The 27641-nt window shown below is 36.2% G+C and overlaps 2 protein-coding genes across 5 annotated transcripts; one reads left to right on the top strand and one right to left on the bottom strand.

Annotated features, from left to right (window-relative positions):
- Positions 1 to 1752: 1752 nt before the first annotated feature.
- Positions 1753 to 13821, top strand: LOC121325468 (vacuolar protein sorting-associated protein 4A-like). Of its 2 annotated transcripts, none has more exons than XM_041267962.1 (11): positions 1753 to 1937; positions 6211 to 6322; positions 7066 to 7213; positions 7869 to 7930; positions 8018 to 8137; positions 8231 to 8387; positions 8916 to 9064; positions 9362 to 9443; positions 10627 to 10846; positions 12030 to 12170; positions 12475 to 13821. In XM_041267962.1, exons 1-11 carry the CDS (start codon positions 1917 to 1919, stop codon positions 12574 to 12576), a joined length of 1314 nt encoding a protein of 437 aa, XP_041123896.1. In that variant the 5' UTR covers positions 1753 to 1916; the 3' UTR covers positions 12577 to 13821. The 2 variants fall into 2 exon arrangements, with proteins under 2 accessions (XP_041123896.1, XP_041123895.1); XM_041267961.1 differs by having other exon boundaries at positions 12393 to 13821.
- Positions 13725 to 27524, bottom strand: zgc:56622 (uncharacterized protein LOC326033 homolog). 3 transcript variants are annotated; one of them, XM_041267966.1, is made up of 11 exons: positions 25952 to 26041; positions 25575 to 25672; positions 23447 to 23617; positions 22988 to 23104; positions 21979 to 22056; positions 21504 to 21620; positions 20807 to 20919; positions 20554 to 20641; positions 17528 to 17611; positions 17050 to 17132; positions 13725 to 16312 (listed from the first exon to the last, which is right to left on the bottom strand). In XM_041267966.1, the coding sequence occupies exons 1-11, from the start codon at positions 25956 to 25958 to the stop codon at positions 16282 to 16284; spliced, it is 987 nt and encodes a 328-aa protein (XP_041123900.1). In that variant the 5' UTR covers positions 25959 to 26041; the 3' UTR covers positions 13725 to 16281. The 3 variants fall into 3 exon arrangements, with proteins under 3 accessions (XP_041123900.1, XP_041123901.1, XP_041123899.1); XM_041267967.1 differs by lacking the exon at positions 25575 to 25672 and having other exon boundaries at positions 25952 to 27524; XM_041267965.1 differs by lacking the exons at positions 25575 to 25672; positions 25952 to 26041 and adding an exon at positions 24507 to 25542.
- Positions 27525 to 27641: the final 117 nt, after the last annotated feature.

The raw sequence follows: 27641 nt of genomic DNA, 5'->3' as shown, positions 1-27641 counted from the left end.
TATGAACAATGGGAGGCCATTCAGCCCATCTGATCTCCTGAAAATTCCAGAAGTATGGAGAAATCTGTGATGTGCCTCCACTATATCCACTATCTCCTTTGCAGGGGATTTCTTTAGAGTGGGGGATATTTAGCTACAGGAACTGACTTGTATCGAGGTAGACACCCAATCTCATTAATAACATGCATTTGACTTAGAAAATCTCCTGCATCCTGATAGGCTGCTTGCATTCCAAAGCCACCCGGTTGAGAGGACAACCAATGGTTCAGATCTCCTTTCATTCAAGTGAGTAAAATTACGGTTTCTAAATTGTAATTGCCCATTTTATAAGCTCAATAACACACTTGGGTGGATTGTACTGATACAACCCACTTATCAGGTGGTAGAAGACACTCATGGCTTATATGATATTGCTTATTTATCATCTCAAACTTTACACATTACTGATTCGGTCTAGTTGTGCGTGTGTATGTGTTTGTGTTTGTGAGCCCTGAATGAATTGCAATTCCATGCTCATTGGCAATTGTTTCATGAACAACACAGCTTTACATGAAAAGCCTGGCCATTTGACTGGGGTGGGCAATTTTGAGTTTGTGCTGGCAGTAGGGCAAAGCAGCGATGGTCATTCAAAACTAGAAGCTAAATGATTCAATTGAACCAATTAAACTCCATTACAGGACCTAATGCAGATGACTGTTTATCACTTAGTGTGAAATGGCTCTTGAGTACCGGAGAGGCTCAACCAGCCCAAGAGCACAGGGTTTAAATGTTTTTGAATGACTGCATTAGAAAGCCTTTGTGGCTGTGCATGTAAATTGTATTCTACAGCCTGCAATCACTGACCCAGGTCACATGTCACGTGTCAAAGAGTATTTGACAACATGAGAAGTGATGAATAGGGCAATGCTTTATCTAGCCTAATTGGTTGAAGATCCCAGTTCCCAGTGATTGCATCACCAGATGGAACTGATAGCTTGTTGACATCTTTGCTGCCTGGTGCCAGCCTGCACTAATGTATAGTGGATCAAATGCTTACATGAACATTTCCTTTGGGAGGGTAGGTATGTTTTACATGCTTTTCACCACTGAAAGGCTGTGTTCGAATCTGTCTCACGTCACAATTGAAATTAATTTTGCAGTTACAACTACACCCACACAGTGGATATTGATCCACATTACAAAGCCACCAAAATATGCGACACATATGTCCTTCTGCTTGAGAAAGGCCTAGGACTGAATAGCAGGGAGTGTTATCTTTCAGTGCAATCGCTCCAAAATGACTGTGAAAATTAACCACAGTAAATTTTTATATAGGAAAGCTTGTTCAACATTTGTTTCAAAAACACATGTAAAAGACAGCAGGTAGTCACCGTGGGGTTAAACAGATAATGCAAAGTTTTTACAATGTAAGAAAACAGTGCTGAAACATGTCTCTGATTCTAGCTTCTGCAGAGCACAAAGTAGGTTACACACAGCGCTGTGTAATTAATATAGTGTACATAGGCAGTACTGCAGTGCTGGCTTTGTAGTATATCTTTACCACTCACCTCTTTAATATAACTTGGCTGTTTGTTTTGTTGTTATGAAATGTACTGGTCAGATCGTTCTTAGTTTTGTGTGGAAAATGGTATTGACCATCGGTATGTTTGACACTGGGGGCAGCACTCGTTTATCCGCACACCTTTGTGATTAGTCCTAGTATGATAAATGCTTCTACATTTATCTTTATTTCAAACACTGTTTCCATATCCGCTTCCTCTGATGTCAGGGTCTGAGTTTGGCAGTGTTTATATGTTTATTATCGCAAACAATATATCTATATATTTTTTTTTGCAGCAAGAGGAACATTATACACAAGCTGAAGTATACTAAGACGTGTTCTAAGGGGATGATTCCCAGGTTTTGAATGAGGTGAAATGACAACATCAACATTACAGGTACCGTAATGTCAACAGAAAATGATGATTGTATTGTATTGAGTTGCCGTTATAATTACCGGGGCCAGTAATTCACGACGATATAAATAACTGATTTAGTTAACAAACATTACACTTGCTCTATAGAGAGTGGGTGGACTTTGCTCTGAAGATTGTTCAAGCTGTTCTAGGTCATTACATGGAGTTGGGTGACGTGGTGCCAGTCCACCCCGTCGGTGGGTAAAAGGTCTCCTCTGATTGTCCAGGCAGCAGTCATTAATGAATGCCATATAAAACATAAAAACTTGTACACTACCGATATATAGTATTGTCATTACAGTGGAAATCTGTAGATACTACTTAGTTCTAATGAAAGGCAAACTTCAGAGAATGTGTATACAAATTATATATATATATATGAGAGTAATTGAGCATCAGTATTTAAATATCAAGTGTGAGAGAAATCCTAAGATTTTTGAATCTGCAATTATGACTTAAGCTTAGTGATTTTCATAAGGATATATATAAATATGTTGTGCTGTATATGTAATGCACATGTTATGAGCCTGCTCACGATTGTGTTAAATTTCTCACGATTATATTACTCAAAAAAGACTCTCAAGAGATTCTTTAAATAACTGCTGAGCTGTATGACTTCACTGAATCCAGCCTATGGTGAGGATGAATGAATGTGCAGTAAGAGGCCTTATGCTTTAAATAAGCAGTCCTGGGTTTGATTTAAGTAATTGATTAGATCTCATTGTGTTATTATGGTCTTTAATGGAATTTCGGATTCCTTCATACTGTTGGGAAGTCGCTCCCCACACATTATTAAATGTGTATGGCCCCTTGATGTATTCCATCTGTTATGCCTTTTACTCCTTAGAGCCCAATTAATCATTATTTTTTTTCTGTTGACTGGAAATCAAATCATTGATTCAGTTTTAAACAACCTTCTGCATGACATCATTGGTTTAGAATGGAATGTTAGTTTCCCATTTACTGTATACTGCACCACTGTAACTTCTGACTAGTCAGCTAAATCACACATCACTGAACAATCACTGAGATTAATTAATGTCCCTTTTAATCTACAACACGAAACCAGTCTGTAAAATCAATTTCATCAAACTGGAGCTACTAGTTCAAGCTGTAGCTTAAAATCCAATCTTCAGCCTGACACTGCACAAAAATGATTGCTTGTATGTTGCTGTTTATAAATTGTTTATAATTAATTCACCAAACACCAAATTTCCCTGAGTGTAATTTATCCACAGACTGTCACGTTTTAAAACCTGCCTGCATCCTTCGCATTGGACATTCATTATACCTTCCACCATCACTGCGAGTTGGAGAGATTGAGTTCTGCAAGCCTTCAATTCTAACTGGGGCTGACAGAATCCCAATTGAAGGTCTGATTTTAAAATTGCTTTCCAGTTAGACCCAGTGGCAGATGGAAATGTTGCCTAAAGCTTTCTTATTTATTTCAGCCCCTCTCCAGGGTACAAAATATTAAACATACAGTATTATTAACCCATTTGTGCCTCCTATATTGTTTTGATTTAGTGTCTTTCTGGCACTAGTAAGATGTCTGCTTTCAATTCTGGTTCTGTTTTTACATATCCGTATAAGAACATAAGAACATAAGAAAGTTTACAAACGAGAGGAGGCCATTCAGCCCATCTGGCTCGTTTGGTTGTTAGTAGCTTATTGATCCCAGAATCTCATCAAGCAGCTTCTTGAAGGATCCCATGTCCTTGTTTCTTTTTTCATAGACATTGTCAACACCTTTCTGAATTTTGAATGCTTGAATCAGATTGCAGAAAGACTGAAAAGATTCAATTATTTTAGCCTGTCTGCATGACATGCCTTTTAAAACCAGAATAATTCTGGTCACTCTTTATTTCTAGAGCAGCAATATCTTTTTTGTAGGGAGGTGACCAGAACTGAACACAGTATTCAAGAGAGGGTCTTACTAATGCATTGTAGGGTGTCAGCTTCAACAACATTACTGGGGAGTTGGTTCCAGACCCTCACGATTCTCTGTGTAAAAAAGTGCCTCCTATTTTCTGTTCTGAATGCCCCTTTTTCTCTAATCTCCATTTGTGACCCCTGGTCCTTGTTTCTTTTTTCAGGTCGAAAAAGTCCCTTGGGTCGACACTGTCAATACCTTTTAGAATTTTGAATGCTTGAATTAGGTCGCCACATAGTCTTCTTTGTTCAAGACTGAATAGATTCAATTCTTTTAGCCTGTCTGCATATGACATGCCTTTTAAACCCAGAATAATTCTGGTCCTATTTCTTCTTTGCACTCTTTCTAGAGCAGCAATATCCTTTTTGTAGCGAGGTGACCAGAACTGAACACAATATTCAAGATGAGGTCTTACTAATGCATTGTACAGTTTTAACATTACTTCCCTTGATTTAAATTCAACACTTTTCACAATATATCCGAGCATCTTTGTTGGCCTTTTTTATAGCTTCCCCACTGTCTCCTTAGCCCCTTTAACAATGTTAATTTGACTGTTCTCTTGCTGCCTAATTGGAAAATCCCCTTTGTTATTGGTTGCAGACCTTAGCAATATTCACTATGTGACTTCGAACTTCCTTTTTGGCTGTTGCAGAAAAAGCGATTGACTTGTTGACAAACGCCACAGAGAAGAAGATAAAGCAACGAATACGCGGAGGCTTGAAGCTATACCAGGCAGGTGTGGAGTATTTTTTTACCTGCTATAAATGAAGCACATCTTGCAGATGTGAAAATTTAAAACTCTTTCGGCATACGTTTTTCCTGTGGGCAACTTGCGGACATTGCTCCTTTCATAGTAAATGATTACCTGGCACTTTGCACATTGGAACCTCAATCCCTCTGTGTATTCCTTAAGATGACAATATACGAAGAGTTTAGAACATAAGAAAATAAGAAAGGTTACAAACGAGAGGAGGCCATCGGCCCATCTTGCTCGTTTGGTTGGTAGCAGCTTATTGATCCCAAAATCTCACCAAGCAGCTTCTTGAAGGATACCAGGGTGTCCGCTTCAACAACATTACTGGGGAGTTGATTCCAGATGAAGACATTTCTGAGTCAACAAAAACTCCTAGGTCTTTTTCATAGATTCCTTCTTCAATTTCAATATCTCCCATATGATATTTATAATGCACATTTTTATTTCCTGCATGCAGTACCTTACACTTTTCTCTATTAAATGTCATTTGCCATGTGTCTGCCCAGTTCTGAATCTTGTCTAGATCATTTTGAATGACCTTTGCTGCTGCAACAGTGTTTGCCACTCTTCCTGTTTTTGTGTCGTCTGCAAATTTAACAAGTTTGCTTACTATACCAGAATCTAAATCATTAATGTAGATTAGGAATAGCAGAGGACCTAATTCTGATCCCTGTGGTACTCCATTGGTTACCTAACTCCATTCTGAGGTTTCTCCTCTAATCAGTACTTTCTGTTTTCTACATGTTAACCACTCCCTAATTCATGTACATGTGTTTCCTTGAATCCCAACTGTGTTCAGTTTGAGAATTAATCTTTTATGCGGGACTTTGTCAAACGCTTTCTGGAAATCTAAATAAACCATGTCATATGCTTTGCAATTATCCATTATCCATTATGCTGCATCCTCAAAAAAATCGAGCAGGTTAGTTAGACATGATCTCCCTTTCCTAAAACCATGTTGACTGTCTCCCAGGATACTGTTACCGTATAGGTAATTTTCCATTTTGGATCTTATTATAGTTTCCGTAAGTTTGCATATAATAGAAGTCAGGCTTATTGGTCTGTAGTTAGCTGATTCAGTTTTGTTTCCCTTTTTGTGGATCGGTATTGCATTTGCAATTTTCCAGTCTGTCGGTACAACCCTGTGTCAAGAGACTGTTGCATGAGCTTGGGTAGCGGTTTGTAAATAACTTTCATTTCTTTGAGTACTATTGGGAGGATCTCATCCGGCCCAGGGGATTTGTTTATTTTAAGAGCTCCTAGTCCCTTTAACACTTCTGCCTCGATTATGCTATAGTTATTTAAACGTGGATAGGAACAGGTTGACATGTGGGGCATGTTGTCCGTATCCTCCTTTGTAAAAACTTGTGAAAAGTAATCATTTAATATATTTGCTTTTTTTTTCTTTGTCTATGATTTTGCCATTTGTCTCTCTTAGACATTTAACCTCCTCTTTGAATGTTCTCTTGCTGTTGTCATATTGGAAAAACATTTTGAAATTGGTTTTAGCCCCCTTAGCAATGTTCATTTCTATTTCTCCTTTCTAACTTCCTTTTTGACTGTTGCAGAAAGCGATTGACCTTGTGACAAAAGCCACAGAAGAAGATAAAGCAAAGAACTACGAGGAGGCCCTGAAGCTATACCAGCATGCTGTGGAGTATTTTTTACATGCTATTAAATGTAAGCACATCTTGCAGACTGTGACAAATTAAAACCTCTTTCTGGCATACGTTTTCTCCTGTGGGCAACTTGCAGGCACATTGCCTCCTTCATAGTAAATGTATTACATGTGCACTTTGCCCACATTGGGAAATCAATCCCTCTGTGTTATTCCTTAAGATACAATATACTAAGAGTTGTACCACAACCTCATTTATATTGAGTTTAAAATTCTGAAAAAACAGGGTTAAGAGATGCCCTTTCAAATTACAATAAGAGCAATTATATGAAGGCCGCTGTAAAAGGGTGTGTGAGTCCGCTGAGAGTGAGAGAGACAGAGGGATTGCGAACCCCAGCACTGATGCCCAAATATTATTTATTTACAGTGAACCCCGCAGACAAAAATAACAAATCCCCAACAAACTCTGTGGTGAGACACAGTCACCCTTACATGTTTAAGTATAGTCTGAGAACTGCTTATCCTGTTGTGATTGACAGCTGAACTGATGTTGCTATGTGCCACACCACATTTAGATTTTAAAGAAGTAATGCACAAGAGATCCAAGCTGAATATGCTGTATGTGTTCTGTGACAAAGGGAGATGGAATAAGCGTTTTAGATGTCCCCCCGCCCCCCCTCAATAATATTTTATTAAGAGTTTTAAACACTTAAATTGACATACCTTGTTATCCCCGCCTGAAGATCTGTGGCATATATCTAGAAAACCACTGGTCCAGTTGTGAGCATTCCCTTGTGTGTTTCAGACGAGGCTCACAGTGATAAGGCAAAGGAGAGCATCCGAGCAAAGTGTGTGCAATATTTGGACCGAGCGGAGAAGCTGAAGGACTATTTAAAGACTAAAGACAAACCAGGGAAGAAACCTGTGAAGGAGTCCCAGCAGAATGACAAAGGGTAAACAAAACCTCTGGCAAAGGGTGCGAGATTACTGAAGCAAATGCTGTTCCGTTTGTTTTGTTAAATGCATTTCTGAGAGGATGTGGAGGCTGTCTGCCTGTCTTGTATGTATGTCGCACTAAGTTTTTGAAAAGTAATCATTTGTGGTGAATCTTGGTCATATTGAATTTACAGCCTTGGTGACCATATACAGTAATACAAGTTTAATTTACATTCAATAAGCTTTGTGTTAACTTTGATATAACAGGCTAGTTAGCTTCAGCCCACTCCTTATATCCATTGCAATTTCTGTCAATGAATATATTCTCAATATATATAAAATATTGCAAACCCATATGATTACTATTGTTTTACATTATAATTGATAGCATATTTGATCTTCTACCCTAGGAAAGAGGTAGCAAAAGTGAAAAGGAATTCAAATGTTTTGAAAAAGTAGAGCGAAAAAAAAGTTTTGCTGTATAACGCAAGTTAGAAAGTATTTTAAGAAATATGTAGAGTTTTCTCTACAGCAACCATAGATGGCACCTAAAAAGGCCAGAACAGAGAAGGTTTGATTTTGAGTCCCAGTTGTTGGTGTTGTTTATGCTGTCGTCTGTTTTTCATTATATGGGTATTGTACTATAGTAAATGTATCTTTTTTTTTTATTAGTAGTGACAGCGACAGTGAGGGTGAAAGCCCAGAGAGGAAGAAACTTCAGGAACAGCTGATGGGTAAGCATTTCAGTCACTTGGGTACATTTTAAAATAGCTTGTATGGGTAATATACAGTAATTATTTGGTAATGTTTCTGTTTCCAAGGTGCCATTGTAATGGAGAAACCCAATGTAGGGTGGAATGATGTTGCTGGGTTAGAAGGGGCTAAGGAGGCGCTAAAAGAAGCTGTCATTTTACCCATCAAGTTCCCACATCTATTTACAGGTAAGACTGAGGGTTTTTCTTTTTGTAATAACTAAAAGAATGTACTTTTTGGTCAGTTGTTACCCGTTGTATAACTTTGCCATGTTTTTCAAGGAAAGCGTACTCCTTGGCGTGGAATCTTGCTCTTCGGCCCTCCTGGAACTGGGAAATCTTACCTGGCGAAGGCTGTGGCTACAGAGGCCAATAATTCAACATTCTTCTCTGTGTCCTCTTCTGATCTCATGTCCAAGTGGCTGGGAGAGAGTGAGAAGTAAGTTCAGATCTCTCCGCATGTTGTACAGTTCATTTTTTGACATTAACATTGAAATATATTTGGTTTGTATTTATCTCTAAGCTTTAAAACTATTTTAAACTTATTTTTCTAACATAACATTTTACAGAGAATTTAAATGTGAACTGCATTACTGTATTTACTGTAGTTAAACTGTCAAACTATAATTTTCCAGTCCATGGTACAGGTCTTCATTTCAGATGAGTCAGTTTGTATAAAACCTGCAGTGAATTCCTCAAGGCTTTAGTTGTAGTTTTAATCATACAACAATAAATAGGAACCTTCAATACTGTGACGTGAGATGTACCTTAGTAAACAGTAAGCATTTGGTAATATTCTGTAAAATATTCGGTAAAATCCAATGCTTCTATTTTCAGGAGGTACTGTATCTCAAAAAGAACCAAAACAGAACCACTATTCTTTCCACCTTTTGTTGAGTTAACAGCAAAGTGTGTAAAGTATGCTCTAGTATTTTACTTATTAAACAATCATCCTATTTTCTTTCAGACTCGTGAAGAACCTTTTTGAATTGGCACGTCAGCATAAGCCTTCCATCATTTTCATTGATGAAGTAGATTCCTTGTGTGGGTCCAGAAATGAGAACGAGAGTGAAGCTGCAAGGAGAATTAAAACCGAGTTTTTGGTACAAATGCAAGGTAAACGTACTGTTCACACAACTAACCATTTACTTATTTGCACATTTCAACACACCCAGACTGCCGCTACGCCACTACAAGCAGTGTAGAAGTAACTACGTTTTTTTTTTGTAGTGCTTCTATCTATCACAGTTCTAGAAATATTACTTTGCTGCATTAATGATGCATCAGTAGTTGATTGTAGCATTTCCTGAGCTGGAATTTAAATCTGGTGTCATCTGATTCTTTTTCATTTCACTCTGAATACTAATAAAAGGATTCCTTCTATTTTTATGTAGTTTTCTGTATGATTTGCAGGTGTTGGGAATAACAATGATGGAATCTTGGTTCTTGGTGCCACGAACATCCCCTGGGTTCTGGATGCTGCTATTCGGAGAAGGTAAGTTGTGGAAATAGAAACGAGGATACTAAGCTTTGTGACGGGAGAAAACGTGCACCAAAAGGGGTTAATACCGGTTGTAATCTATCGCCTAAAGGAAATATAGCTGCCGTTACTGGGGTTTTTAACCCTTCATACCTTTTTTCTATGATTTTTGCCATCTTTCTGAATGGTTTATAATCCAGGGCTCGTAATGGAACATGAAATAAGCAATGTGATTGGTCGAGCAAGGTTCCAGCTGTCCGTATATTGGATGGATATGGACAGATGGAGCCTTGTCGCATATTCTAAATCATTGCGCTGCTTCACAAAATTTAAACTAAATACCGGTAGCCGTCTTGCATAAACTCACTCACAGATGTACCACTGTATCTATAAAACTGAGTGACCAATTACCTGCAAAAAGTAGTAAACAGACATGCCAATTTGGATGAAGAACAATTAAATGCACTGGAAGATAGCAAAACGGAAAAAAAAATAAAAAATCAATAATCACTGTCTTTATGCTCACTCACCCTGACTTTGTCATTTTAAATAATGTATTAGCAGTTTCTGAACGCTAAAAAAACCCACAAAAAGACACTTGTGCACATTATCCACCCCTGTCTGACACAGATCTTGAACAAGTTACTGAAATCCGAGACGTCGTGAATTTTATTTTATTCCTCACGTCTGTTCTGCTCGGTGTGTCTGCACTGACAGGAAGAAAAAAAATAACTCAGTGCCGTCTCAACGCCGCCCCCTGGTGTATTTTTTCAATGGCAATGTGCACACTATCAAAAAGACTTACTTTCTTTATCTTTTAATTGAATTAATTTACTCATCTTAACTTGGTGTGTAGTTCAAAGTTATACATGGGACTATTTTATTTGGTGTAAGGATTTAATATATGTATTTAATTTGTGCTCACTCTATCTAAAGCAGCCCTTTGTAAATTATAAGGCGGTACGGTCATGGCTCCCATTTTTCCCATAATGCCATTACACCAGTATTCTCGTTATAAGCCGGACCACAAACAGCACGGTCTTTTAACTGTGGCCCCCAACTACAGTGTTACAAAGGGGGAGCAATGTATATATGATACTAGTGTTTTTCACATATTCATTTTACTGCATTATGCCCAGGGGGAAAAAAGTTTCTAGTGTTATGCTTAGTCTCGTGATATTGTTGTTCTCTTTCACAGGTTTGAAAAGCGTATTTATATCCCTCTACCAGAGGAACCAGCCCGTGCGCAGATGTTTAGGCTTCACCTGGGAAACACCCCTCGCAACCTCTCGGAGGCTGATCTGCGAGAGCTGGCTAAAAAGACACAAGGATACTCCGGAGCTGACATTAGCGTTATTGTACGAGACGCGCTCATGCAGCCTGTGCGCAAAGTACAGTCAGCCACACATTTTAAAAAGGTTGGTGCAGCTCTGGAAAATTTCAAAGTTGTGGGTATATCAAAAGTCAAATGGCTTGCATTTTTACAAGAAGCTGTTCTCGTGTGGTTTTTAAGCATCCTCCATGAAGGAAGCTCGTATTTTATTGTGCAAATTTGCTACTGGTGATACTTCAACTGCAAAAAGCTCAAACCATTTTCAATGTGGTGGAAACTCCTTGGTATTAGAGACTGTATAAGTTATTTTTTCAGTATATTGGTATGCAATTGTATTCTGAGTTTCATTTGTGATGTACCAGTAAAAATGAACTGTTGCACTGCCACATTGTTTTAAGTTTGCCATATCAGTTACACAGACCACATTGTAGGGTGTAGTCCATTAATCGTAAATGGTCTAATTGATTAAGGACCAAAACCTGGCATTTTAAGATTCATGTACACTGTTATAGATGTTGATTTTGAAGAAAAATAATTAGATTGAATTTAAACAAGAAACAATAACACTGTGTAACAACGTGTAAATACAGTATAATCGTAAATCTCGAAAAACTACTCACTTCTAAATCTTTTGTAGTCATTTTTGTATTACTTTAGTATAAATACATGTTAATTTGGATTCATATGTTGTTTTGTTCTGACTATGTGAACGAAAAGACACACATTTGCCCATTTTCCCATTGGAAATAGTGATATTTTGAAATATCACTGTCTTGGTCACAAAAGCAAAGTTTACGGGGAATAATAGCCATTTTCTATACTTTTGAGGCATAAGCAATTAGGAAATAACACTTACTACCCAGGAACAAAAATTGTGTTACATAGTGTAATTAATGATGAGAGTATGTAAGAGATAACCTATTTCTACTGTTAATCACTGGGATCCTTTAAGACCCAACTTGACAAAGTTGTGAGGTGCTAGGAACCAGAAGAGCATAGGCCGAATAGCCTCCTCTTGTCTGTATCATTTTTCTTATGTTCGTTTTAAATTAGTAAATTACATTACAATAATAGACTACACACGTTTGTTTCAAACATGAATTATAGTTTCTGGCAATTAGTTACCACTTTTCTGCAAAAAAGAGACAAGCTTTCATTGTTTTTGGATGATGGTAGGATTAAAACAGCTGAACTAAGCTATATATATATATATATATATATATATATATATATATATATATATATATATATATAAATTTTTTTTTTAGGTTCGTGGTCCATCCCGAACAAATCCAAATGTGATTGTGAATGACCTCTTGACCCCTTGCTGTCCTGGTGACCCAGAAGCAATTGAGATGACCTGGATGGATGTTCCCAGTGACAAACTCTTAGAGCCCATCATTTGCATGGTAGGTTTCATGGTGTATACAATACAATGTAAAACAATGCAACTATCAGATATACCATTCCCCTTATATAATTCCCATTATACCGATTTCTAATTGAGGTGCCCCATCAGACACATTGAACAGGGGTTGTTCAGTCTCTTGGCTCAAGTAAGAGAATCGTTATACAAAAAGACATTTAAAAAAAACAACAGTGGCACTCTTTGTGTTTGTTCTGTGTTTCAGTATACCTTGGCAGTGGATAACCAATGTGATACTGTGAGGATTTGGGGATGGAGTCGGGGGTTAATGGTTTTTTTTTTTTTAGTCGGACATGCTGCGTTCCCTGACCACCAGCAGACCCACAGTAAATACAGAAGACCTTCTGAAAGTAAAGAAATTTACTGATGACTTTGGACAGGAGGGTTGATGGGACAGTTGTAATATTATTTAAAAAGAACCCCCCTTCCACACTACATAACCAGCTCACTGACTTTATTAACTACAGGTGGAGTACTCCGGCTGGAATGATGAAGGACTATTTATGTTTTGTCTCGACGGAGGGAAATCTTAACAGTCCTTATATTGAAAGCTCTACAATTCTGAAGCTTCAATTTCAGTTTATTTGACTCTGCACTCCCATAATGGTAAAATAATGCCAACATGATTAGAAGGCACGGCACAAAGTACCAAACTAAACCTGGTTTTAAAGAATAGACTGCAGCTTTTCATTAAAGTATACTTCAGCTTCTATAGACAATCTAATGGAAACAAGTCTACTTCTCACGGACAGCTGCTATTTGAAACGTCATGTCTTCACCTGCTATCATTGTCTAAATACAATACATGTGTTCTTTCGCAGTTCCCCATTTACTGCCAACAGGCTACAGGTGAAGGCCTTCCTTGATCCTTTAAAGGAAAAGTGAACATTTGTATGTAGAAAAAATGTTACATGGTTGAATTTGTGTTTTGGTGGGACTTGCATTGAATTTTACGATGCATTAGTTGTATAATATATAAATCAAATGGCACAAAATTAAGACATTAAGTATTGGTTTTACATAACTTATAATTTCTAATTTGATGTGTGTTTTTTTATTTTAATAGTTTTAGCAGAAGGCTACAGTAGGTGATGATGTCTTGCCCAATCAGTTAAGCATGATGTTTATGTTCTGGTTTCCTCCCTGTGCCTTCTAGTGAGCACTATACAGTAATTTGTGCTGTTATCCCAAGGCAGCTTTATGCACTGTATGTTATATGGAGAACTTGAACAGAATACCCTTATGCAGTTATTGCTAGGAAAATGTCTCTAGTTTATCCAGCCTAAATGCTCTTCTTTTGAATACATCCATTAATTCAGATGCTGTGTGGATGATTGACCCCCTGTACAACATTACAATTAAACTCATGTATTAAACCTTTCTAAGCAGTGTTACACACACTGAACATGACCAATGAACTCATACAATTGAGTTACATCTATTTGGCCACTCACTACATGTCATTAGAGGTTTTCTTTTTTGTTTGTTTTGTTTTTTTTATTGTAGCAGAGAAGCCAAATGTATGCTACAGTGACACTTGCGTTTTGACCGATTTTAATATTTTCATGTAATTTAACTACATGTTAATAATACATGGGATATTTCAATGCTTAGTAAAGCCAATGAAGAACAAATATTGCATGTTACAAAGTATTAAAAGATGTTGTAAAACAACAATCCAGTATTCTACCCTGAAATCCTTTTCACTCCCCAAAGTTTTAAAATGTTGAAACATCTTTTTAACACTAAAGAGCAGTTATGTGAAAATAGCATTGAAGTTATTAAAGGTTGGGGTGGGAGTAAAACATTTAGGGGCTACATCTTTACTTTTAGGTGATTTAACCAACATATGACATCATTCTGTTTTTTAATTTCTTTTTTTTTAATTCAAAAAAGACTTTTCATCATGGCATGCAATATAAATGAAAAACACTGGTGCAGTCAATTGTACAAAGAAGTCTACTGGTTTTTATTCTTTGAGTTCTATCCAACTTACATTTGCAAAGGTTTTGCTGTCCATTTTATCAATGTACAAAACTCCATTTTAAATGGTCCATTTCATGCTGAATGATACGGGCTGGCCAGCCGCCCCTCTTTCATTCAAACCTGAAAAAGAAGCCAGTTTTGTATTAGCATGGTGGGAGGGGTTTTCCGTCCATTATTTGCAAGACATTTAGAAAGCCTCTGATCCTACTTGATCTTTCAATACTAATTATTGTTTAATAGTTATGGAATAAGGCTTGAAGGGAGCAATACTGTACTTCTTGAATGTGATACTGGTAAAATGTATTAGTGAAAATACAAATATTTAGAATGTATTATCCCTTTTATGATTTTAAAATAATGAACTTTTTGCTGCATTATTAAAACGTTACCTGAGATTTCCACTGAATGGTACCTCGCAGCACAGGCAGAGAATCTGGAGACACTTTCACAGCCTTCCACAAACGCTGCGCTTCTAGAGTCCAGAATGTGAACACTGGGGTTCACAAAGATTTTTATTGGGAAGGGTGCTAGCCCCTTTATCTCTCAAACGTTCAAACAGTTTTCATGAAGCAGTGCGCTCTGTGAATTCTAAAGCAATCACTTGAAGAGGGACTTCAATCTTTTAAGCAGCATGGCTTACAGTTTGTACAATTATGGGACTCCAAAAAAAATTATCTAAAGCTAATCTCATCAACAGGATCTGTTTAGAAGTGCTTTCTAATGCCTTAAAAGCTACACTTTTGGGGGTTTGGACAAGGAAAACAAAAAAATTGCAATTTTACTACAAACTTCAGCACAAGGGCAAGGTCAAGGTCACATCATTTCTCTGAAGGTCAGGGAAACAGCAGCACAAGTGCGGCTTTCCAAACACCAGTACTACCCTATAGAAACAGATGGACGTTCGGGCTACACTGCACAGTTTGACAGCTTGGAAGAGGGGCTGACTTGCTTCATTTCCCCAGGAATGCCACATCTAACCATTAAAACACAAATCTCGAGACCATTCTGGAAAACAGGCTTTGAAGTAGTCCTGAATAGTCAAAAAAACATTCTGGGAAAGCAGATATTCATGGAATGAGCAATCAAGACATACTGCAGCTAGCTAGCAAGCTGTTTTTTTCTTTTTCTCTGAAATAATGAGGGAGCACTAGTATTTTACATTTTTAACATTACAAATCATTAATAAATTACCAGTAAAACTGGTTTTCATAAGAAACTTTAAAACACTAAAAATATTTCATATAAAATTAGACATTTGTTCATGAATGGTGTCTGTCTTTTACTTTGGTGTTTTTTGTGAAACTATTCGCTTAAAAGGTATGAATACAGGCTTAAGATTTTATTATTGTGTCGGCCCCATTTGATCTGAATGTATGATCATATTCCTGACAGGACAGGTATGGAGGGTGGACAATGTGCTTAACCAATTCTATACTGAGTTACATTACCATCCACTGACACCTCATCTGCTCCAGGGGGAATTACACATCACAGGTTTGGGACAGGTAAGGACAGGTTCCCAGATAGTTCCCAGAGAGATACAAAAAATATCTCCTGATGGGTTAACTGTTTCTGGTCGGTTCAGCATATTACTATATGCAATGCAGACATGTATTTCCTCGTCTATATACAGTACCTACAGACCAGATGCACATACATTTAAATACTTTCCCACAAAAGGATACATTCTGCCTGTATGTCATATCATTCTTAGTAGATTAAGTAGAATATATTATAACGTATAATCCATGCTTAAATATATTTGTCCAAATATTATATTACACATATGTGGGTGGGATTTTAGGAGACCTACAGTATACAAGTGTTTATGAACAGTCTAGTAACAGTCTGAAACAGATTAAAACATTCAAGTTTGGATTTATTAATTATTAGGACACACTTTAAAAATAGAAACCAAAAAAAAAAAAAAAAAAAAACAATAAAAAAAGTCATTAAAACCATATAAATCATACTGGTATTGTTTCTCCCATGCATTTTCAGAGAAACAAATATGTATGGAGTTTATGAATTATTTTTGAAGATGAGCCACTCATTTACTGGAGTCCTCATCCTCACTGGTGATCTTCATGACACTCTATGGGACCTCTTTAAAAAGGAAAGTAGGGATGTGACTTGACCCTGCAATAGACATAAATAATTTGAAAACTCAAGCAGACAAACATTTCACTTAATGGTACAGTATATAAAAAATATATAAGATTCACAAAATGGCACTGGAGGGTGTAATCTCATTTGATAACCTGTGCAAATATATCGTCATACCAGCATGACTTGGAACTGTATCCATGAATAAGTGCTATAAAGAATATATTCCAGAATATAGGGTGTATACAAAAATAAATGAACTATATATTAAATACAGTGAAGCATAGTGCAGGCAAGCCCCTTTCCCAGACCCTCGTGTCCTGGACCTTTCAAGTCTGATAAATATCTTTTTGGGTGCTAGGTAGAGCCCACCAAAATAATCTAGTGTTCCAATTAGGAATCAAACCCAGATGAATCGATTTGGATTACCAATGTGTATTGGTTTATACAGCACCATTGTGATACGATTGGCACGTTAAAATATGTTACCACTCATTGTAGCTACCCTTGTACGATACAAGACTGTTTCAAAATTGTATTCATTTTATTGCCAGTTATTTTACCCCCCAATTTAGAATTTCAAATTATCTTCCTTCACCTCAGTAAGGTCCAGGCCAGTTATTGTTCCAAGTAGTTTTAAACAGAGTACTTATTTTACAAAATGTGCCTTTGAACTTGCTTCAACATAATGAACTGTGATGAATACAGATGCAGCTCTTGATTTAGTTTATATTTTATAACAAAAAATACAATCGTAGACCATGCCTTACCCTTCAATACAGCAAGCCCGCCAGCCTCTGTTCAGACTCTGCAAGGACTTCATATCTTCTTCATCCAAAATAAAATTAAAAATCTGAAAGATTCAAGCACCGAGATGAGAATATTAAAAGACAAACAAGTATGGTCTGGGCATCAGTTGGTTGTATAGTAACAATAAAAATAAATCAACAATAATGATAGTGTGCCGATACAAGTACTCTTGTTCGGAATTGCCTTCAAGAAGTATTCATTGACAGATATTTAAAAAATCCATTCATTAATGTGTTGATTTCAATACAAGAAACACTGTCCTTCCCGATTTACGATTGAGTCAGTTGCCAACTGAATCGATATCAGTTAACTTGTGCATTTTCACTTCCGTACTGAAAATATTCATCGTCAGCTTCCGGCCTCAGTGAATAAAATGTGAAATATCAACTGGAAGCATGCGGATCACATTTTCAAGCTTGATAATTGTCATGACTTTACCTTGGTATTCTCCAGAATGTGATTGGGTCTCTCACTTTTTGGAATTACAGCAATCCCTTGTTGCACATGATATCTCAATAAGATCTATGAAAGTAAATTGTGTATTATTAAGGTGCAATAACAATGACATTTAAACCCATTGAAGAGTTAATGTGAGTCTGCAGTATTATTGCTTCTTTTGCTTTTTCTAAGCAGAAGTTGCCTGGAGTTGATAAACAGTTAAAAGCAGATGTCACAAGAGAACATACTGCTAGAAGGGGGTTGGAGGCTAGTAGATAACAGGAAAGTACAGAGATGAACAGTTTGTGAAGGCTGATGTGACAAAAGGCTCAAGCAGTTTGTGGGGCGAATACTGATGCTGATTTGCATATAAAAAAAATTGTGAACTCTGCTGCGTTAGAGAATTTTGAAGTTCTCTCCAGCACTGTAACCTCACTCTTGTGTGATTACAATAAAGCAACCTGCAGTATTTTTAAACTGCACACAGGGCTGGGCTAAAATTTAACCTCTACAGTTTGCTAGCTCTACTCGTGAGACCACACTACTAGTGTTCAGTTTTGGTCATTACATGACCAAAAGGACAGTGTGGCCCTGGAGAGAGTCCAACAAAGAGGAGCCAGACTAATCCCAGAGTTTAAATGAATTTGCTAAGGAGTTATGGTGCAAGAACTTAATTTACCTAGAGCAAAGAATAATTAGGGGACACTTAAAAGGAGTTGACGTAGTTAACCCTAACCAATTATTTAAGTGCAACACAGAAACCAGGACCAGAAGAGGCAGTGGGAAAGTTTTATTTGGCACTAGGACGCTTCCATCCTATCTCAACTTCATTTCCAATTCTGACTCCTGGTTTCTGTTTTGAACTGAAAGTATAGGTTAGGGCAGGGTTCCTCAACTGGCCCGAGAGCCTTCCTTTTGGCCCGTCGAGCATCAGCTGTCCTTCATTACAAAAGCTGAAATTGCTGATAGGCAAGATAATGTTGCCGCTACCTACAGAGTATTTGTGTCCCCGAACAAGTGTTTTTTTTTTAAACTTTACTTTGGCAACTTAATCAGAAACAAGTCAGCTGATTGGCCAGCTTTCATTCTGATGAGTTTTCATTTTGGCACGCGTCACCAATCTCTGCCCATTTAGCTTAGTGTTACTGCGATATGAAAACAGCGGTATGGAGGAATATTATTTCCTTTAGTGTTGAGAAACTATCTTACAAACATTGCTGCACATTAATTCTAAGGCAAAAATCCACTTCTGTGGATAAAATGGCTAGAGATGTGTGGTATTAACACAACATCAACAAAGTGATGTTTCAGATTTGACGAGTGAGTCAGAATCGGGGCTTACAGATGCAGTTAATGCACATCACTGGAAAATGCTTCACACTTCCCAGACACTGACCAAATTAGCAACTGAAATGTTATGTATAGTGATCAACGTTGTGTTTTGTTGTGATCCTATTTTCTGTTATGAGGAGAGTAATAAACAAAAAAACCCTTTTCCACATGTATTTCTTGAAGGGTTTATTTAATTTAAATTGACAGTTTTCACTTGTGTGCACAGCTTTTAAAAAAAATAATAAAACATCATTAACGATATTATTTTATGAAAATGTGTCATTTGCCTCTTTGTTTATTGCAAATAAACTACAATGGCAGGGATAGAAAAAAAAGCCGACTTTTCTACTGTTTCTGCCTGAACTACACACATTATAATTAAGTTTTGACGTCCTCTGCTTTCTAGTTAATTCAGTGGAGCAAACCTGTTCTGGAATATTACAGTTTTACATATAGTTTTAGGATAAATAGTATTGGAAATCCATGTGATTGGAACATGAACGTGAAAGTAGTTTATGTATTCATTTAATTTAAATACGTTGGAAATGTACTTTAGATTAGGTATGGTATTAAGTTATATGATTGATTAGCCTATTGCGTTTGATCTGGTGTCAGAGTTTTTTTTTAATTTTTTAAATCTTGCATAACACCAGATGTGTCTCCTGTTTATTATAGAAAGGCTTGGGAAGTTGAGAGGAGCTGCTGTATGTTTTAAAATGAGAAACAAACAGTTTGGCTTTATTATAGAAATACATGAAAAACTTAAGTGCAAATGTCTATATTTTCTTTATATTTCATATGATAAACTAAGTATTTTTAGGAAAACATAGCAATGCAGCCACCAGTAAGTGTTCATGCACAGGAAATGTACCTACAGCACGCCTCTCAAAGACGGCACGGTGGAAATGAACTTCAGTTTATTTTTCCTCTATACTGTCATGCTATGTATTCAACTTAGAAACTTAATTTACATTGAATCACATTGGACTTAGAACATGCATATTTAGACACCATGCTACATTTTTAATTAGGCGCTTAAGATGCTTACAACTTAAATAAAGCGCTCACTAATTGAAATAGTTAACTTGAATCCTTGCTGCGCAGTCATTTTCAGAAATGTTATAGTTTTAATAAAATAAAAATGAATAACATGCTGTTTTATATGTTGTCAGAAAAATATATTTGCTTTGTATTTTTATTATCAAATGGTGATCAGACATTGTATCATTGTAAATAGTTATTTGCCGATTAGTTGATTGGTGCAAGTGTAGTGTTGCATCGTTCTGTTACTGTATCTAAAGTATGATTCGATAGTCAGCTTTTCATGACTGTTTAAAAGACCCCCCCACCAGTACTCACATCTTGAATGCCCTGTGGGCCCCCCCCCCCCCCCCCCCCCCCTCAAGGTTTGGACATTGTCTTATCTTGCCCTCCAGATAATCTAATTGAGTACCCCTGGGTTAGTGCCTGTCAACACCTTTTAAGATTTTAAAGACTTCAATCAAGTCCACACCAGCTCTTGTTCTATGCTTAATAGATTATTTCAACATTTCTTCATGGAGCATTCATTTAAGTCCAGGATTAGTCTGGTTCCTTTTGCACCAGTGCATTATACAATCTCATCCTAACCTCCTTTGAATTGAGCTTTACAGTTCTGGCTGTATTGCATTGCAGTGTCACACACTACTTCCTACCTGTGCTGAACTTCGCTGATGTTTAGTTGCTATGGTAGCAACAACAGGATCCTGTAGTAGTTTCTCTGGATCCTTATCACCCATATGACTGCAGGTAAAAGTATTTACAAAGCATAAAAAAATGCAGACCAAGTTAATTCTGTAAAATATATATAATATATATATATATATATATATATATATATATACGTATATCTATATATATATATCTATATTATATATATATATATTAATTGAAGCCATTCTAACTTACATTTGTGGAGGCCTCCCTGGGGATCCAAAGGGACTGTATGCCGTCAGAGCAATGCTTTTGGATTGGCAGAATTTCACAAGGTCAGTCTGGGTCAGATAAGGATGTAGTTCAACCTTCAGACAAAAACAGCATCTCAGTTAAGCAATCGTCTGTTAGTAAACAATTTGGAACGTTAGAAAAGCATACAACTGGTATAAAATGGGTCACTTTTCCTTCAGTTTTATAAAATAATAAAAAAATTGGAAAAAATGTAATGAAATAGAATTAAATAAAATCAATTTTGGGAGCAGTTATGTCATGCTATATTTTAAAAGATTGCATAGTGTTGTACAGTGGTTTACCTTTTCCAATACATGCCAGTGGACCACTAAGCTTCTTAAAAATCATAACAAACCTTTAAGTTGGTCAAATATGCATTGTAATTGCTAATAGCAGCATGTTGAATATTCCCTTATAAATGTTTCCCATTGTAAAATCATAACAGAGTAATAAAGCACAGTAAAAGCATGGCAAAACATAGGTAAGTAAGCATTGTAAAGCCCAGAGGTATGGTAATTCACATTAAGAAACATTGCAAACAAAGGTAAACTATGGTAAATGCATAGTATAACCGTGGGAAAACTGCAAAATTCCCTTGCGACTTTTATAAGATGTTTCAGAGGATTTTATTACCTAAATACAGTTGTAAAAGACCTACCTGATTGACAGCTGGTGGTATCCTAGCAACAGAGAGCAACCTCTCCAGTTGAAGGATGTTAAAGTTGGAGACTCCAATGCTTTTTACAAGGCCTTTAGACACAAGAGATTCCATTGCCTGAAAAAAACAAAAAAAAAACACCCTCTTTTAAACTATACAGATTTTCTCTGGGTATCAAGTTCACAAAAAAGTTGCTTTAATGAGAAATAAGATATTGATCAGGACATCCAATAGTCATTTATATATATATTTCAACAATAGCTATATTATCTATCAAACTACAGAAACTATATCCTCTTCAGTTTGTTTAAAAAACAAAAAAACAAAAAAAAAAACCATAATTCCTTGTTCATAATTTTGATCGTAAACTACTCATGTTGCACGACGTTTACAAAATACATTGCTCCCATGCTGCAATCATGATGGCCTGGAGAGAGAATATCTGTATTTAATGAAATACAAATTGATAGGTTACCTTCCACGTGTCAAGGTAGTCTGTGTCTTTAGTAAGGACTTTGCCATCCTTCATAGGAAAGAACTCATCATCTATCCTCTAAAAAATAAATGATGTGAGGATACATACAGTAGAACTACATTCTAGGACACGTAATATTGTTACAATATAGTCTAAACTCTAAAGAACCCAGCGAGCCTGTCAAAATGACTGTAGAGTGATGACAACATACTGTACATTATATAGATACAAATCATTTCCTAACATCATTACTAATATTTCAAGGAAACTGTATGATGCAGTCACAGTTTTGTTTTATTGCGTATTTATTTTTATAAAATGTAGTATGCTTGATTATTTTACCCCTGATTTTCTCCCCAGTTTAGAATTTCCAACTCCGCTTCCTCCACACAGCCAGGATGCAAACCTGATTAACACACCCTGCTCACCACGTGGCTATGCCTTTACCAGGTGAGCCACTCGGGGATTCTGCAGGACGTGGCCTGCCACCTGCCACTAGCGTAATTTGCCTTGGACGCTACAGCTGCATGAAACGATTAGCACTGTTTTTATATTTGGAATAACAAACAGAATATCAATCTCAATTGAAGGATTTTAACCAAATACAGGTTTGCCTAATTCTTTGTGTTTGACACTATTTTAATATTCCAGTACCACTACAAAACTATTTCTGAAATACCTAATATAATTCTAAGAACTCAAAAAAGTATATCATTCATACTTACTCTGACAAGCCCAAATGATGGCTAATTACTTTACTTTTGGCCACACTGAAATAACTAAGCTAATGATGCTTTTTAAGGAGATAATATTAATGAAAAGTATTCATTGATGATTGCATTATTTGTGATACATTGTTGCAGCACTATTGAACTCTTATCAGGCTACTTCCTTCATCAAAGTGTATAGGAATCTACTACCAATGGAAACAAACAGGACTGGTCCCCAGTGGATTTGGAAAATTGATAAAAGTCCTGCAAATTTCACAGAAATCTGCTTCTGTACCTACCTGTAAAGCAACAGGGAAATGGATGAGGTAGAGGTCCACATAGTCTAGCTGAAGATCATTTAAGGTTTTACTTAGACATAAAGGCACATCTTCTGGGGAGTTATATGTGCACCATAACTGAAAGCAACAAAAATCATGTCTTATATTCTTTACAAAATTACAGTTTTTGAGTCTATTAGCTTATCATGTTGTTGAGCGTTTATGTTTATAGACAATAGAGCAATATTCAGTGTCAGATGAAGGGTAACATACAGCCTTCTGTGACAGCATTTATTATAGCTGTCTATACTATTCTGAATAACCGGGAACACATCTAGAAAGATAGGAGGCTTATATTCTTAGACAGCCAGGAATCATATTTATGTTACGTGGACAACTGTACACTTTTAACCAAGATCATTCATCCTAAAATCTGCTGCTTTTCATAAAATCCCAAATATAAAAAAATATTATTCTTACCTTGCTAACAATAAACATGTCCTCTCTTTTGATGACCCCCTGTTGAATTTTGGCCCTTACGGCTGCCCCTATTTCCTTCTCATTCCTGTAAGAGTATGCTGTGTCTAAGTGTCGGTATCCAGCAGCAATAGCTGTCTCCACCGCTGCTTGAAACACTTGTGATGACGAAGTCTGCAGTAAAAGAAAGACAACCGTAGCCTGGCTCTCATTAAATCTATATCTATGTTTAAATGTGCATGATCTTTCAACAATGGATTTCATTGACAGCAGAAGCACCTGAAGGCAGATTGTAGAGCGAGGGTTGCAATGAACCTTTTGCTCAATTATTTAAAGTAATTTACCATATTTCTTTCACAAATTTTCTCTGTCATGCACTTTTATTCATTAGGCTCAAATGTGCAGTTTTTGGGAAAAAAAAAAAAAAAAACAAAGCACATGTTTTAGAAACCATTTTAGAAACCTTCAATCAGCTGCTTCCCCTAAATGACAGACATGCTCTCAGCCAATGACATGCTTTGGCCAAGAGAAACTGCTGGGATGAAATAATCAAGCAAGTGAAGCAGTAAAAGACTTCCTGGAAGGTAAGGCAACCAAACTGAAAACTTTTTTTCAAACAATGTTTGTTTTAAAATGAAAATATGTGTTTTCAATAATATGTGGTTCTTTAAAAACTGTATGTTACAATGTACAATATACAATGTTATATATATATATATATATATATATATATATATATATATATATATATATATATATATATATATATATATATATATATATATATATATATATATATGATTACTTTGTTACTTGAGTGCGACTACTTGAAATGATATCAAAAGCCAAGTAGTCTGCTGTAATCATTTTCTAAAACAAATTATATAGAGTATTCTGTATTAAATCATTTTTTTCTTCCCATTATTTTCTTGGATAATAATGTTTGTAGAAATGGTTACTGCAGTTCAAAAATGTCTGTTTACCCATTGTATTGGAAACAGAAACCAATCTAATTTAAAAAAAAGTATTTAAATTATGCAGTCTTATCTTTTAACGGGAATACCTTTGTTTTAGTGCAATGCAATATTTCTGGTCCCGCCCTTTTTAAAGGCTTACCTAAGTAAAAGATCAGAGTAATAAAGCATAGTGAAAGTATGAAGCACTTTAGAGCCCAGAGAAGTATGGTAAAAAAAAAAAAAAAAAAAAACATAGCATGCTAAATGCATACTATAACCATGGGAGAACTGCAGAATAACCATGTAAATGTACCATGGTAAACTTATAGAAGGGTGCTATACAGAATAGTGAATTTCAAATTGAAAATGTACATTTTCAGCCTCACATCTAAGCAGTGCTTCACTGGGCTATATAAATATTTGTCTCCAGTACTTGACTAACTAGGGTTTGTTTTGTGATGTTATTTATAGATTAAAACCAGAGCCACACATTTCCTCTAAATCCTCTTATTGCTGGATTTAAAGCAGTCAAAAAGGCAAACACAGTACAAATCCAAGGATGTTCTAATGACGCTGTATAATGCATTGGGGAGACCACACTTAGAATACTGTGTCCAACAAGACTAATCCAAGGACTTAAAGGTCTGAGCTACTGTATGTAGACAGGCTGAAAGAACTGCATTTACTGAGTGTGGAACAAAGAAGAATTAGGGAGGACATGAGTGACATCTTTAAAATTTTAAAAGGAGTTGACAAAGTTAACCTGAATCATTACTTTAAGCAAGTTACAGAAACCAGGACCAGAGGACACAGTTGGAAATTAAGTGGAGATAGACTGAGGGCAGAGAGAAGGAGACCCTTCTTCACACAGAGAATGGTACTGTATGTGTAACAACATTTCAGGATCTTTTTCAAGTGATATTAACAGCGGCAGATCAACAGACACCAAGATAATTAGATTGTGAGAACCAACATTATGAAAATCAAACAATTAACAACAAACATCTACATCTCTGCAGTGCATAATACTTAAAAGTCTATTGATTTATTAGATCAATTGAATATACCTTATATAAAGTTCAGTGTTCCATGAAATGTCCTTGTCCAGAAATATTATGGCCTTGCAAAGGCAAACAGCATTTTTAAAAGTTAACAGAAGCCAAAAATGCACTTACATTTTTCACGAAAGACTTCATTGATCTGCATACATGCTTACAATTGTTTACAATGATCAAAGTTCCATGTTTAAAGAAAAGGATTTTGCTGATTAAAACTAAAATCAAAACAAGAAAAAGAAAAAAAAACTCATAAAAGTTTCCCATGGTAAAAGCATAGCAAAGCGTAAAAAACCACGAGGAAAGAATGGGAAAGCAAACTATCAGCATTGTTAAGTCCGGAGAGGTACAGTACGGTAAAGCTAAAAATGGCAAACCATGGTAACTGCATAATATAATAATGGGAAAGCATGGGAAAACTGCAAAGTTACTGTGGATATTCACAGGGGTAAACATTTATTTGAGTATAAATAAAACAAACAAATTTTGTACAGCACCTTCCATGTTCCAAGACCCAGAATTGGCATCAGCCGACCATCGTTGAGTTTGACCTTAGTTCTTGAAACACTTGTCATTTTTTCAGGTCTGCTTTTGTCTGAAAGACTTAACGCACTTTTGAAGAGCTGAAATAAAACTGATGTCAACGCTGGCAGTTGTGCAAGGAAAACAGTAAGACTTTTGCCTTTGCCCTTCTACATATCAGATATTCTGCTGTTTAAGTTAATTATTAAACAATCACATTTTGTTTTTCTTTAGTATTACAGCTCCATACAGCCTTCCTGAAACTAGAAAGTAAAGACAGGCGCTGCACAATGAGGCTGACTTGGGTGTTAGGGTTATTCCGTCTGTAGCTTGACCTCAAGTTTGATCATTCAAAACCAAAAAGAACAAAAAATAGTAAAACAAGACTGAATGCCATTCTCCCGATGTGTGATTTACAGCAATATGTTGTTCAGTAACTCGTTAATTTAAAACTAAACACATTCACTCCTTTTTTTTCTAAAATGGAAAATAGACTTTACACTCCAGTGTAATAATTAAATTCTTAGTGATTCTTAATTCTTAGTTCACAAACATACACCAGTGAATATTCTATTTACATTTGCTAAATAGGGTTTTGTAGGACTGCAAAAAAATAATTGTTGCTGTACTACCCATGACCACAAAATGAAGCTGAGAGCTACTTCAAAATCACACATTAAAGAAACTGGCTTCACTTTGAGTCATCCCACATCATCTTAAACTACATGTAACTTCTGAATTTGCAATAATGCAATGTTTAATTTGTTATTGTTAATCATCATGCATTGCTGTTTCTGTAATCAGTAATATTTGGCATGTTTAATACAGTCACCAGTATATTTAACTTTTGAGGCTGTCTCTCAGCAAGCCTTAGCAGTGTAAATGAGGCTAGTATAAAAACTAACACTGGGAGGGGGGATACATACGGGTTTGTGGGATATTGGTGTCTCTGTACTCAAACACGCAAAAAAAAAAACTTAAAAAAATAAAAATGTATGAAATGAAAAGCTAACTTTGCAAATTTGAGTTAAAAAAAAAAAAAGGTGTTGAGTCTGACGTGCCTGTTAATAACGGTGTGAATTATACTTCATTTAAATGGGAGCTATATTGAAAGAGACAATAAACTACTTATGCTAAACTGTTTAAAGTAGCCAAATGCAAAAGCATAGTCAAATAATAAAGTGAAGTGGAGTTAACATATACACATTTTAGAACATAAACAAACAGATCCAAGCAGTTTTAAAATAAATTGAGCACCTGACATTATGAAATACAAGGATTATACCATTATAACAATGTCAGATTAGTAGTCGCTCTACCACCAATGGGCAGTCATAGTGTAGCAGCAAAAGACAACACTGCCAGATGCAAGGGCTGATCTGTTAATTACGTTTACTATTTACTAACAGAAAAATCAAACTTGATCCTAATAGAGGAAGTGCTTGTTGCCAGGCTGTTATAAAACTGAAGCTTCACAAGATTAATAAATAATAATCTTTATATAGCGCCTTTCATAGTGGACCACCATCACAAAGTGTTTCAGAAGATACAAGACTAAGGTGTGTGAGATATGCATCAGCTGCAGAGTCACTTACAACAACATCTTACCCCAAAGACAGCACAAGGAGGTTAATTGACTTGCTCAAGGTCACACAATGAGTCAGT

This window comes from Polyodon spathula, chromosome 13 (genome assembly GCF_017654505.1).
Source record: "Polyodon spathula isolate WHYD16114869_AA chromosome 13, ASM1765450v1, whole genome shotgun sequence".
NCBI lineage: Eukaryota > Metazoa > Chordata > Actinopteri > Acipenseriformes > Polyodontidae > Polyodon > Polyodon spathula.
The sequence above is the reverse complement of the archived record's forward strand: the minus strand, read 5'-3'. Positions and strand labels throughout refer to the sequence as shown.